Genomic DNA, 14,343 nt, shown 5'->3' on the forward strand with positions numbered 1-14,343 from the left:
TTGTGGGGCTGGAGGAGAGGAAAGATATAGGGAGGGAGTGAGACCATGGAGAAATTTGAAAACAAGGATGAGAATTTTAAAACGAGGCATGGCTTAACCAATGTAGGCCAGTGAGCACAGGGGTGATGGGTGAATGGGACTTGATGTGAGTTAGAACATGGGCAGAGGGTTTTGGATGATCTCAAGTTTACAGAAGGTAGAATGTGGGAAGGCTGGCCAGGTGTGCATTCCAATAGTCAAGTCTAGAGGTAACAAAGGCATGGATGAGGCGTTTCAGCATCAGATGAGCTGAGACAGGGCGGAGTCGGGAAGTAGAAATAGGTGGTCTTAGCAATGATGCAGATTTGTGGTTGGAAGCTCATGTTGGGGTCAAATACGACACCAAGGTTGTGAGCAGTCTGGTACAGCCTCAGACAGTTGACAGGGACAGGAATGGCTCGGGAACAGAATTTGTAGAGGGGACTGAAGATAATGGCTTCAGTCTTCCCAATATTTAATTGGAGAAAATTTCTGCTTCATCCAGTACTGGATGTTGGACAAGCAGCCTGACAATTTAGAAACAGTGCAGAGGTTAAGAGAGGTGGTGGTGAGGTAGAACTGAGTGTCGTCCGCATACGTGTGGAAACTTACCTGTTTTCAGGTAATGTCACTGAGGGGACCATGTAGATAAAAAATGGGGGTATGTGGGGCAGAGGGATAGATCCTTGAGGGACATCACCGGTAACTCTGCAGGAACAGGAAGAGAAGCCATTACAGGTGGTTCTTGGTTACGATTAGGTAGGTGAAAATAGAACCAGGTGCGTGTAGTCCTACCCAATCGTATGATGGTAGAAAGGTGTTGGAGGAGGATGGTATGATCAGCCATGTGAAAGGCTGCAGACAGATCAAGAAAAGATAAGGAGGGAAAGATTACCTTTGCCACAATCACATAAGATGTAATTTGTGACCAATAAGAGCATTTTGGTACTGTGGCAAGGGTGGAAAACTGATTGGAGGGATTCAGACATGGAATTCTGGAAAAGATGGGCACAAATTTGGGAGGCGACATCAATTCAAGGACTTTGGAGAGAAAAACGAGGTTGGAGATGGGGCTCAGCTTGCAAGGGCAGAGGAGTTAAAGGTTTTTTTTTGAGCGGAGGGATGATGACAGCAGATTTGATGGAGAGGGAGACAGTACCTGAGGAGGGAGAACCATTAATATCAGCTAACATGAAAGTCAGGAAGGGAAGTTGGGTGGTCAGTAGTTTAGTGGGAGGAGCTCCTTTCATTTCCTCTCTGTCCTCAGTGAGGGGAGCCGAGAGTTTCCAAAGAGCACAGCTGACTGGTGAGTAAGTCCTGGTGGGTATTTTTCAAACTGGATTGAATTGTAAGTCATTGTTTTAGCAAGACTTAGTTGTTTTTTTAAAATTATAATAGTCTTCTAAAGTTTTAAATTTAAAGGGTTTAGTCATGGCAGGAGAGCTTGAAGCCGTGGTTTGCTCCTCTTGCTGCATGTGGGAATCCGGGAACATTTCCAGTCCCCGGGACCAGCATGTGTGCAGGAAGTGTGTCCAGCTGCAGCTCCTGGAAGCTCAGGTTTCAGAACTGGAACGGCGGCTGGAAACACTGTGGAGCATCCGCGAGTCTGAGAGCATTGTGGATAGCACGTATAGAGAGGTGGTCACGCCACAGCGGAAGGGAATGGGTGACCACCAGGCAGTCCAAGAGAAACAGGCAGGTAGTTCAGGAGTCCCCTGGGGTCCCGCTTGCAAATTGGTATTCCATTTTGGAGGCTGATGAGGCTGGGTCCTCCAGGGAGTGCAGACAGAGCCAAACTTCTGGCACCACAAGCAGCCTGTCTGCACAGGAAGGGGGAAAGAGAGGAAGAGCAATAGTAATAGGGGATTCTATAGTCAGGGGAACAGATAGGCGCTACTGTGGCTGTCAACGTGACTCCAGGATGGTGTGTTGCCTCCCTGGTGCCAGGATGTCACTGAACGGCTGCAGGGCATCCTGAAGGGGGAGGGTGATAAGGCAGAGGTCATGGTACATGTTGGTACCAATTACATAGGTAGAACGAGGGATGAGGTCTTGCATCAAGAATTCAGGGAGTTAGGCAGTAGACTAAAAAGCAGGACCTTTTGGGTTGTAATCTCTGGATTACTCCCAGTGCCACGTGCTAGCGAGTATAGAAATAGGAGAATAGCACAGATGAACACGTGGCTTAAGAGTTGGTGCAGGAGGGAGGGTTTTAGATTCTTGGACCACTGGGACCGTTTCTGGGGAAGGTGGGACCTGGGACCAAGAGGGACGGTCTACATCTGAACCAGAGGGGGACGAACATCCTTGCTGGCGGGTTTGCTAGTGCTGTTGGGAAGAGTTTAAACTAATTTGGCAGGGGGAGGGGATGCAGACTCCTAGCAGAATGGGGACACAGCTAAACACAGGAAAGCGACAAGTCAGAGGGAATACAGCGGAAGCAAGTTTCAAGGGAGTAAGACCAGGATGGAATGCCTCTACTTTAATGCCAGGGGTATTGCAGGTAAAACGGATGAGTCAAGGGCAAGGATCGACACGGGGAATTGTGATATAGTAGCCATCACGGAGACATGGTTGAGGGAGGGGCAGGATTGGCAGCTCGATATCCTGGGGTATTGAATCTTCAGGTGAGACAGAGGAGGGGGCATTGCAATATTAGTTAAGGAGTCAGTTACTGCAGTAAAGAGAGATATCTTGGAGGGGGCATCAAATGAAGCTTTATGGGTAGAGTTTAGGAATAAAAAAGGGACAGTCGTATTGCTTGGTGTTTATTATAGACCCCCAGATAGTCAGCGGGAAATTGAGGAGAAAATGTGTGCAATTTGCAGAGGTGTGTAAAAATAATAGGGTAAGTATATTAGGTGATTTCAACTTTCCAAACATTAATTGGGATAGTCATCGTGTTAAGGGCTTAGATGGAGTGGAGTTCTTAAAATGTTTGCAGGAGAACTTTTTAGCTCAATATGTAGAGGATCCAACAAGGGAGGGTGCAGTGCTGGACCTAATTCTGGGGCATGATGCCGGATAGTGGTTGATATGTTGGTGGAGGAGCATTTTGGTGATAGTGACCACAACATGGTACAATTTAATCTTGTTATGGAGAACGAAATAGACAAGTTGCAAAAAAAGGTTTTGGATTGGGCGAGAGTGAATTTTAGTAAAATAAGGCAGGATCTGGCCAAGGTAGACTGGAAAGAGTTACTTGTCGGGAAATCTACAGAAGAGCAGTGGGGGGCATTCAAAAAGGAAATGGGGAGGGTACAGGCCCAACATGTTCCCTCTAAGGTAATAGGTAGGAGCAACAAGCCCAGAGAACCATGGATGACCAGAAACATTCAGGGTACGATGAGAAGGAAAAGAGAGGCTTTTAGCAAATACAAGGAGAGCAAATCAACGGAAGCATTAGTGGAGTACAGAAAGTGTAGGATGGAGCTTAAGAAAGCAATTAGGATAGCAAAGAGGGGATACAAGAAAGCTCTGGCTGGTAAAAGTAGGGAAAATCCCAAGATATTCTCTAAGTATATCAATGGGAAGAGACTAACCAGGGAAAGAGTAGGACCCATCAGGGACCAAGGGCGAAATTTGTGGGTGGAGCCAGAGGACATTGGTAGGCTGTTGAATGAATACCTCACATCTGTCTTCACCCAAGAGAATGAGGAAGTAGATATGGAACTCTGAGACAGAGACTGTGAGGTTCTTGAGCAAATTGTCATCGGGAGTGACAAGGTATTGGAGGTTTTGGAAGGCGTAAAAGTGGACAATTCTCCAGGTCCAGATGATTTGTGTCCCAGGATGCTGTGGGAGGCGAGGGTGGAGATTTCAGGGGCTCTGACCCTCATTTTTAATTCCTCTCTGGCCACGGGGGAGGTGCCAGAGGACTGGAGAACAGCTAATGTGGTCCCACTATTTAAGAAAGGTTTTAGAGATAAGCCAGGGAACTACAGACCAGTGAGTCTCACGTCAGTGGTAGGGAAACTATTGGATAAAATTCTGAAGGAGAGAATCTATTTCCACTTGGAGAGGCAAAATTTGATTAGGAATAGTCAGCATGGCTTTGTCAGAGGAAGGTCATGCCTAACAAATTTGATTGAATTCTTTGAGCATGTAACCAGGTGTGTAGATGAGGTTAGTGCAGTTGATGTAGTTTACATGGATTTCAGCAAAGCCTTTGACAAGGTCCCACATGGGAGACTTATCAAGAAAGCAAATGCACATGGGATACAACGTAACTTGATAAGGTGGATTCAAAATTGGCTTAGTTGTAGGAGACAGAGAGTGATGACAGACGGCTGTTTTAGTGACTGGAAGCCAGTGTCCAGTGGCGTACCACAGGGATCTGTGCTGTGTCCCCTATTGTTTGTCATTTATATAAACGACACAGATGACTATGTGGGGGGTAGGATCAGTAAGTTTGCGGATGACACAAAGATTGGCCGAGTGGTTAACAGTGAGGTGGAGTGTCTTAGGTTACAGGAAGATATAGACGGGATGGTCAAATGGGCAGAAAAGTGGCAGATGGAATTTAATGCTGAAAAGTGTGAGGTGATGCACTTTGGAAGGAATAATGTGACAGGGAAGTATTCAATGAATGGCCTGACACTGGGAAGTTCCGAGGAACAAAGGGACCTTGGCGTGTTTGTCCATAGGTCTCTGAAGGCAGAGGGGCAGGTTAATAGGGTGGTGAAAAAGGCATATGGGACACTTGCCTTTATCAATCGAGGCACAGATTACAAACGTAGGGAGGTCATGTTGGAGTTGTATAGAACTTTGGTAAGACCACAGCTGGAGTACTGTGTGCAATTCTGGTCGCCACATTATAGGAAGGATGTGATCGCATTTGAGGGAGTGCAGAGGCGATTCACCAGGATGTTGCCTGGGATGGAACATTTAAGCTATGAAGAGAGGTTGGATAGGCTTGGGTTGTTTTCACTGGAGCAGAGAAGATTGAGGGGTGACCTGATTGAGGTGTACAAGATTATGAGGGGGGTGGATAGGGAGAAGCTGTTCCCCTTAGTTGAAGGGTCAGTTACGAGGGGTCACAAGTTTAAGGTGAGGGGTGGGAGGTTTAAGGGGGATTTGAGGAAGAACTTTTTTACCCAAAGGGTGGTGACGATCTGGAATGCCCTGCCTGGGAGGGTGGTAGAGGCGGGTTGCCTCACATCCTTTAAAAAGTACCTGGATGAGCACTTGGCACATCATAAAATTCAAGGCTATGGGCCAAGTGCTGGCAGATGGGATTAGGTAGACAGGTCAGGTGTCTTTAATGCAACGGTGCAGACTCGATGGGCCGAAGGGCCTCTTCTGCACGGTATTATTCTGTGATTCTGGAATATGGTCAACTGAGCAGGAGGTGGGTCTTGTGGACAAGAATAGCTCAGAGGACACGAGGGGTGATGGGAGAGAAACTAGAGAAAGATGCTGAGGCAGGGGGAGCCTTAGAGGAAGTTTGGTCTGGGGGAAGGGAGGGAAGTAGCAGAGGCAGCTGATCGAATGGTCTCAATCTTCGTGACCTTTTGGTTTAAAAAAAAAAGTTGTAGGAATTTACAGTTGTGATGGTGTGACACTGGGATTGTTCAGGTTGATTTTTTTTTTAAATTTTATCTTAAATTGTGTACCACATATAGTGGTGCCACATTGCCAGTGGTTCTCATTGAACAAAGCTTCACTTTATTTTCAAACTATTAGAATGTGAAGGATTTTAGTTGGGAAGTACAGGGGACTTGAAGGAATGTTTCTTGAATTGGTTGTGATACTGTTTTTAATTTACCTCACTGCTCCTTTTCTAATTCCTTTAAGATTAAATAGTGGCCCTGTGATTGGATATGAAGATGATGTTGGGAACAAAACAACATTTAGATTCTGTTACCCAGAATCTATTTATTCCGACTATAGCCAGTATGATGCCAACACTACATTGGTTTTTGTTCCCTTTAAGGCAATAGATTTACGATGGTTAAAGGAGGTGCTGTTAAAGATGAGAGTGGTGAGTTTCCTGAAGTTCATTTTTACGGACAATCCTCCAAATGTCCACCCTTGAGCCCTCCTGTACTTGGAAACTACTACCTTAACTCCAGCCTTTCTTTCCCTTGAACATAGATTTGCCTCCCAAATCCATGCCCATTTCTCCCATAGCATCCATTCCACCCCACCACATCAAAATGGTCCTAATCAAAGACACTACTGCTGTCTGACTGTGGTGCCCTATACCTGTCTATCCTTCTCCCCCTCTCAGCAGCCTTTGACACCTGACCACGCCATCCTCTTGCAATGCCTCTACTATGTTGTTCAGCTCAGTTGCACTGCCCTGGCTTGATTCCGTTCTTGTCTATTGAATTGTAGCCAGAGAATCTTCAGAATCTTTCCATCCCCATATCTTTTACATCTGGAGTCCTACAAGGATGGCTTCCCTCCCCTTCCTCATCTACATGCTTCCCTTTGGTGACATCATCCAAAAACATGGGGTCAGATTCTATTAATACACCGGCATCCAGCAGTAGCCCTTTATCAACTCGTTTGACCCATCCACTGCCTTTGTGTTGTCAGACTACTTGTCTGACATCCATTCCTGAATGAGCTGTAGTTTCCTCTGATGAAGCATTGGGGAAATCAAAGCCATTGTCTTGAACCCGCTGCCACAACTCTGATCCCTTACCACTGATTCCATCCTTCTCCCTGGCTACTGTCTCAGACTGAACCAACTGTTTACCAGCTTGGCGTCCTAGTTGACCCCAAGCTGAGCTTCGTCACCCCTTCAGCTGATCCAAAACTTTGCTGCCTGTATCCAATCCCATCCACCCATCACCTGCATGCTCACTGACCTTCATTGGTTACTTGCATGGTATGGTTCTACAGGCAGAATTCCATTGCTAATCAATCATGATTTCGCAACTTCAATAAAAATATAGAAATTTGGGGATGGTATCCATAATGGGGTGTTCTTGTCAACCTACATTTGAGGTCAATTGTTGAAAATGCAGTTTGAAAAAGAATAAATTAAGCTAACCCCTCCTGTCGATGTTATGGAGTCCACTAGACACAGAAAGGCTAACCATGCATCTTATTAAGGTGAATGTCAAGACCTGATGCATAGTATAGATTTAACTGCAATTATCAAGTGGTTTTTAAGCCTGCAACCTATTTTATGATTTTATTACAGTCCATGCGGGGTTTCTGGAAAAAAACACCTACGAAGCTTATTTACAAGAATAGTCAAATAAGGATACTGAAACCTTCTTTAGTCCAGAAAGCAGCGTTTGATTTACTAAATCTACCCAAGGTTGTCAGTTGGCCAAAGGTATGCTGTTACTTGTGTTTTCTTTTCCTATTTTGATAATTTTTCTGTATGGCTTTAATTGAGTTCAGAGAGACTGAAATCTGAATGAATATACTCAAATATATTTATTTGGGCAGTCTGAAGCACTGCAGAATGGCAGGAGCTACAATTTCTTTAAAAGATTGTTATTTCCCATATGGCAAGATCTGAGTTAATATTTGCAAGAAAGGAGGAAACATTAGTGGTGCGATACCCTAGCCAGTTTGTGCATATCTAATAGTTTTAGCATTGGTGTGGCCTGTTCCCAACAGCCTGGGAGTGACTTGTTTCCTAATGGTTTTACTTCCAATCTTGCGGCAAGATGCCTGACCCCCCGCTTGATCGCTTCATATACCCGAGACTGGAAAATTGCAGATTTGAAATCTGCACAACGTCATTGTCAAGATGTGGTGCTTCAATGTAGAGCACAAAGCAGTGAGCAGAAAATTATTATCCAGCATCTTTGGCTCCAAATATTTTTCCTCCACCTGTATTTGATGGTTCCTTCTGGGTTCTATTTAATGGTGGAAAACCAAAAATCATGCAACAGTAATTATACTGTTACAAGCCTTTCTTGCAATATGAGTGTCTATTCCATGGTCAGGTTTGAAAATGGCTTATGCTCCCAGAATGGATAAACATGAGCTGGGCAAATGGGTGCACATCTGAGAGCTCCTTGCACTATGGCAGCCAGACATCACTGGATTTCACAGGGTTGATTTTAATTTGAACAATTTAACTAAAACTCCTGGTCATTTGTGAAGCACAGCTGGCAACGGGAATGGCATGAGGCACAGATGGAGACTTCAACTCAGGGTGAGGGGGCAACCTGCCAGAGTGAGGAGCCATCCACACCTCCCAATTGGTCACTTCAGAGGTCTATAGAAGAGACAGAAAGTGAGGTAGTGGCAGAGACAGAAAGTGAGGTAGTGGCAGAGCCATCAAATGATGCAGCAGAATAGGGCTTTTCCGAGAGACAAATCATGAGGTTCCCACTGAGGAGAAACAGCATACTGCCACAGTTGCTGCTCCTGATGAAGTTCTAATTTGAACGAGTAAGAGATTAGGTAGTTAACAGCACACATTCTACATTGTCATCAAGGGCAAGCACCAAGGAGCTAATATTGATGCAGGGCCGCATGGAGTAGAGAAATAATCTGGACCCTCCTTAGAATGTTGTGAATGATTTGTTGACCAGTCTGAATGTACGACTTGGTGATTTTCTTTTATATTCATTCATGGGATGTGGGTGTTGCTGGCAAAGCCGACATTTATAACCCTAATTGCTATTGAGAAAGTGGTGGTGAGCCATCCTGTTGAAGCACTGCAGTCCATGTGATGTAGGTACACCCACCGTGTTCCTAAGTCGGGAGTTCCAGGATTTTGATCCAGCATCAGTGAAAGAATGGCGGTATAGTTCCAAGTCAGGATGGTTTGTGACTCCAGGGCAATTTGGAGGTGGTGGGTTCACAAGAGCTTGCTGCCCTTGTCCTTCAAGGCGGTAGAAGTCGTGGGTTTGGCATTGTTACGACCAGGTGAGATTGGTGTCTAGGAGTCTGTTACTTCACCTGATCTTTTAACAGGGTTGAATTTTAAACACACTGTTTTGAGCTCCCCTTTTGTGAATACTTGTTCATAGCTTTCCAATTATAAGACAAAGAAACCAACTCGCACAGGTTTTTTGAGGTTTAGAGAAGAAAGATGAAATTTTATTAAACCTTTAAACTTAACCTCTAATACTGTTAATGCCTATGAGGCGCCCGCGCTAGCATGCACATGTGATTCACACGTGCAAATAGGGACAGAAAAGAGGAGAGGAAAATATAGTAGGGAGGGGTTTGAGGCAATATCAGAAGAGTTTCTTGTTTACTGTGCTTCAAGCTCACTTGATTGTCGGTAGTCTTGCTGTTCGGGGCCCAGTGTTGTTCTTAAACCTTGTTCACGTAGGAGACTTTTCTCTCTTTGTGGTTCACATGTTTTCACAAGATTCAGTTCTGTGGGAAAGAGTTGGAGGCAGTCAGGACTGGAGAGGAGGTGCTGCTGCAACCGGGAGCACGTGACACTCTGCTTTCAGACATAGATTTTTTCAATTTAAAACTCTCAGTTCAAATCGTTGCAACAGCCAGTTAGTCATGTGACTAAAACTGGTCTGACCACTACTTCTGTGTATTGTGGATGCAATGACTGGTCCGCATTGTTCCAGCACTATCTGTTACTAAGCAAATGTCTTTCCAGTCAGGGGCTTGCAATTTTAAATTTATGTTCATGTGGCGAATAATGTATGCCTCAGTCTTGGCAGGTGGAGTGGGGGGTGGTGGGAGGTTTGCCTGATGGGGATATACTGTTGAAGAAATCTTGGCAAGTTTCCTGAGTACATTTTGTAGATGGCACACACTGCAGCCACAGAATGCTGGGGTTGAATGAGGTGTCAATCAAGCATACTACTTTGTTTTAGATGGTGGTGTTGAGCTTCTGGAGTGTTGTTGGAACTGTACTCATCCAGGCAAATGGAGAGTATTCCATCGCACTCCTGACTTGTGCCTTGCAGATGGTGGAAAAGCTTTGGGGAGTCAGAGGAGGAGTCATTTGCCATAGAATACCCAGCCTCTGACCTGCTCTTGTAGCCACTTGTGGCTGGTTCAGTTAAATTTCTGGTGAATGGTGATCCCTCAGGGTGTTGATGCTGGGGTATTTAGTGATGGTAATGCTGTTGAATGTCAAGGGGAGATGGCTAGATTGTCACTCTTGTTAAAGATGGTCATTGCCTGGCACTTATGTGGCATGAATGTTACTTGTCATTTATCAACCCAAGCCTTTGCCCAAGTCTCATTCTATGTGGGCATAGTCTATTTCTTTCTTTGAGGAGTTGCATATTGATCTGAATACTGTACAATCATCAGCGAATATCTTCACTTTTGACCTTGTGATGGAGGTATGAGCATTAATGAAGCAGCTGAAGATGGTTGTGCCTAGAATACTGCTCTGAGGAACTTCTGCAGCCATGTCCTGGGACTGAGATGATTGGTCTCCGACAACCACAGCCAGATGTGGTGGGAATGACTTCAGCCAGTGGAGAGTTCGCCCCCTGAGTCCCATTGACTTCAATTGTACTGGGGCTGCTTGATGCCACACTCAGTCAAATGCAACATCAAAACAGTCCTAACTTCTCCAATCCATTTTCATAACTGAAATTCCTGGAACCATTCTCGTGAATCTCTTCTGTACTCCCTCCAATGCCCTCACGTCTTTGCTCAAGTGCGGCGCCCAGAATTGGTGGCAATACTGCAGCTGAGGCCGAACTAGTGTCTTATACATAACATAACTTCCTTGCTCTTGTACTCTATGCCCCTATTAATAAAGCCCAGGATACTGTATGCTTTATTAACTGCTCTCTCAACCTGTTCTGCCGCGTTTAATGACGTATGCACATATACCCCTCAGTCCCTCTGCTTCTGCACCCCATTTAGAATTGTGCACTTTATTCTATATTGTCTCTCCATGTTCTTCCTACCAAAATGAATCACCTTACATTTCTCTGCATTGAACTTCATCTGCCACCTATCTGCCCATTCCGCCAACTTTTCTATGTCCTTTTGCAGTTCCACACTATCCTCCTCACAGTTCACAATGCTTCCAAGTTTCGTATCATCTGCAAACTTTGAAATTGTGCCCTGTACACCAAGGTCTAGGTCATTAATATATATCAGAAAAAGCAAGGGTCCCAACACTGATCCCTGGGCAACTCCACTACAAATCTTCAACCAGCCCGAAAAACATCTATTAACCACTAATGTTGGTTTCCTGTCACTCAGCCATTTTTGTATCCATGTTGCTACCTTTTATTCTGTGAGCTACAAGTTTGCTTGCAAGTCTGTTGTGTGGCACTGTATCAGATGCCTTTTGAAAGTCCATGTACACATCAACTGAATTGCCCTCATGAGCCCTCTCTGTGGTTTAGAGAGGGAATTCCGGAGCTTAGGGCCTAGGCAGCTGAAGACCCAGCCGGCAATGGTGGTGCAATTAAAATTGGGGTTGCTCAAGCGGCCAGAATTAGAAAAGTGCAGATATCGTGGAACGTTGTGGGGCGGGAGGAGATTTGGGATTGGGAGGGATGAGGCCATGGCGGGATTTGAAAACAAGGATGAGAATTTTAACATCGAGACATTGTTTAACTGGGAGCCAATGTAGGTCAGTGCACACAGGGTGATGGGTGAATGGGACTTGGTGCGTGTAAGGACATGTGCGGTCGAAGTTTAGATGACCTCAGGTTTAGAGAGGGTGGAAAGTGGGAGGCCGGCCAGGAGTGCATTGGAATAGTCGAGTTCAGAAGGAACACAGACGTGGATGAGGGTTTTAGCAGCAGAAGAGCTGAGGCAGCAATACAGTTGGGCAATGTTACAGAGGGGGAAATAGGCGGTCTTGGTAGTGGTGTGGATATGTGGTCAGAAGCGTATTTCTGGTTCAAATACGACACCAAGGTTGTGAACAATTTGGTTCAGCCTCAGTTACCAGGGAGAGGAATGGTGCCAGTGGCTAGGGAACATAGTTTGTGACTTTGGTCCTATACTATTTAATTGGAGGAAATTTCTGCTCATCCAGGACTGGATGTCAGACAAGCTGTCTGATAATTTAGAGCTGGTAGAGGGGTCAAGAGCAGTAGTGGTGAGATAGAACTGGGTGTTGTGAGCGTACATATAAAAACGTTTTTTTAATCATAAAATGCAATGTAGGGGGAGGTGGTGGCGGTGTAGTGGTCATGTCACTGGACTAATAATTCAGAAGCCCAGGCTAATGCTGTGGGGAATTGGGTTTGAATCACACCATGGAAAATTGTGAAATTGGAATTCAATTAATAAATGTGGAATTTTAAAAAGAAAAACTAATCTAATGGTAACCATGAAACCATTGTCGATTGTTGTACAAACCCACCTGGTTCACAAATGTCCTTTAGGGAAGGAAATCTGCTGTCCTTATCTGGTCTGGCCTACATGTGACTCCAGACCCACAGCGTAGGGTCATAACCAGCAGCAGGAGTAGGCAATTCAGCTCCTCAAGCCTGCTCCGCCATTCAATACAATCATGGCTGATCTCCTCTCGGCCTCAACTCCACTTTCCTCCCCGTTCTCCATAACCCTTCAACCATTTGCTAATTAAAAATCTGTATCTCCTCAAATTTACTCAGTGTCCCGGCATCCACCGCACTCTGGGGTAGTGAATTCCACAGACTCACGACCCTTTGAGAGAAGTGATTTCTTCTCATCTGTTTTAAATCTGCTACCCCTTATCCTAAAACCTATGACCTCTCGTTCTAGATTGCCCCACAAGAGGAAACATCCTCTCTACGTCTTAGGTCTCCTCTCTCTCTTCTCAACTCTAAAGAGTAAAGGCTTAAACTGCTCAATCTCTCTTCTTAAGACAAACCCCTCATCCCTGGAATCAATCTAGTGAACCTCCTCTGAACTGCCTCTAATGCAACTACATTCATTCTCAAGTAAGGGGACCAAAACTGTACGCAATAGTCCAGGTGCAGTGTCACTAATGCCTTGTACAGTTGCAGCAACACTTCCCTGCTTTTATACTCTATTCCTTTAGCTATAAATGCCAAAATTCCATTTGCTTTCCTTATTACCTGCTGTACCTGCATACTATCTTTCTGCGATTCATGCAGGTGGACACCCAGATCCCTCTGCGCGGAAGCATTTTGAAGTTTCTCTCCATTTAGATAATTTGCCTTTCTATTCTTCCGACCAAAGTGGATAACCTCACACTTATCCACGTTAAACTCCATCTGCCAAATTTTGGCCCTTTCACCTAATCTATCCATATCCATTTGTAAATGTCTTATTTCTTTATTGCAACTTACTATCCCACCTATTTTAGGGTCATCTGCAAATTTGGCTATAGTACCTTCTATCCCTGCATCCAAGTCATTGATATAGATTGTAAATAGTTGGGGCCCGAGGACCGAACCCTCTGGCGTCCCACTAGTTACATCTCGCCAACCAGAAAAAGACCCATTTATCCCGACTCACTGTTTTCTGTTGGTTAGCCAATCCTTTATCCAAGCTAATAAATTGCCTCTAACCCCATGTGATCTTACCTTCTGTATTAACCTTTTGTGTGACACCTCATCAAATGCCTTCTGGAAGTCCAGATATACTACATCTACAGGATCCCCATTATCCACTTTGCTTGTTACAGCATCAAAGAACTCTAGCAAATTAGTCAAACACGATTTACCCTTCATAAAACCATGCTGACTCTGATGGATTGCGTTTTGACTTTCTAAATGTCCTGTTATTATTTCCTTAACACAAAAGTCCGAGTGTATCAGGCCTGTGTCCTCAGTACCTTGCTCTACGGCAGCGAGGCCTGGACAACGTATGCCAGCCAAGAGCGACGTCTCAATTCATTCCATCTTCGCTGCCTTCGGAGAATACTTGGCATCAGGTGGCAGGACCGTATCTCCAACACAGAAGTCCTTGAAGCGGCCAACACCCCCAGCTTATACACACTACTGAGTCAGCGGCGCTTGAGATGGCTTGGCCATGTGAGCCGCATGGAAGATGGCAGGATCCCCAAAGACACATTGTACAGCGAGCTCGCCACTGGTATCAGACCCACCGGCCGTCCATGTCTCCGCTATAAAGACGTCTGCAAACGCGACATGAAATCATGTGACATTGATCACAAGTCGTGGGAGTCAGTTGCCAGCATTCGCCAGAGCTGGCGGGCAGCCATAAAGACAGGGCTAAATTGTGGCGAGTCGAAGAGACTTAGTAGTTGGCAGGAAAAAAGACAGAGGCGCAAGGGGAGAGCCAACTGTGCAACAGCCCCGACAAACAAATTTCTCTGCAGCACCTGTGGAAGAGCCTGTCACTCCAGAATTGGCCTTTATAGCCACTCCAGGCGCTGCTTCACAAACCACTGACCACCTCCAGGTGCTTACCCATTGTCTCTCGAGATAAGGAGGCCCAAAAGAAAGAAATAATGGATTCTAACAATTTCCCAAT

At 45.2% G+C, this 14,343-nt stretch overlaps 1 protein-coding gene across 13 annotated transcripts in view; it reads left to right on the forward strand.

Moving 5' to 3' along the window:
- Positions 1 to 14,343, forward strand: part of LOC137374613 (type 2 lactosamine alpha-2,3-sialyltransferase-like) — a 144,903-nt gene that overhangs the window by 112,502 nt on the left and 18,058 nt on the right. For all 13 annotated transcript variants that reach the window (XM_068040988.1, XM_068040987.1, XM_068040995.1 and 10 more), the window contains 2 exons: positions 5,815 to 6,001; positions 7,175 to 7,312. In XM_068040988.1, coding sequence (XP_067897089.1) covers positions 5,815 to 6,001; positions 7,175 to 7,312 — 325 coding nt within the window. The remainder of the gene's footprint in view (positions 1 to 5,814; positions 6,002 to 7,174; positions 7,313 to 14,343) is intronic.

This window comes from Heterodontus francisci, chromosome 10 (genome assembly GCF_036365525.1).
Source record: "Heterodontus francisci isolate sHetFra1 chromosome 10, sHetFra1.hap1, whole genome shotgun sequence".
Lineage (NCBI taxonomy): Eukaryota > Metazoa > Chordata > Chondrichthyes > Heterodontiformes > Heterodontidae > Heterodontus > Heterodontus francisci.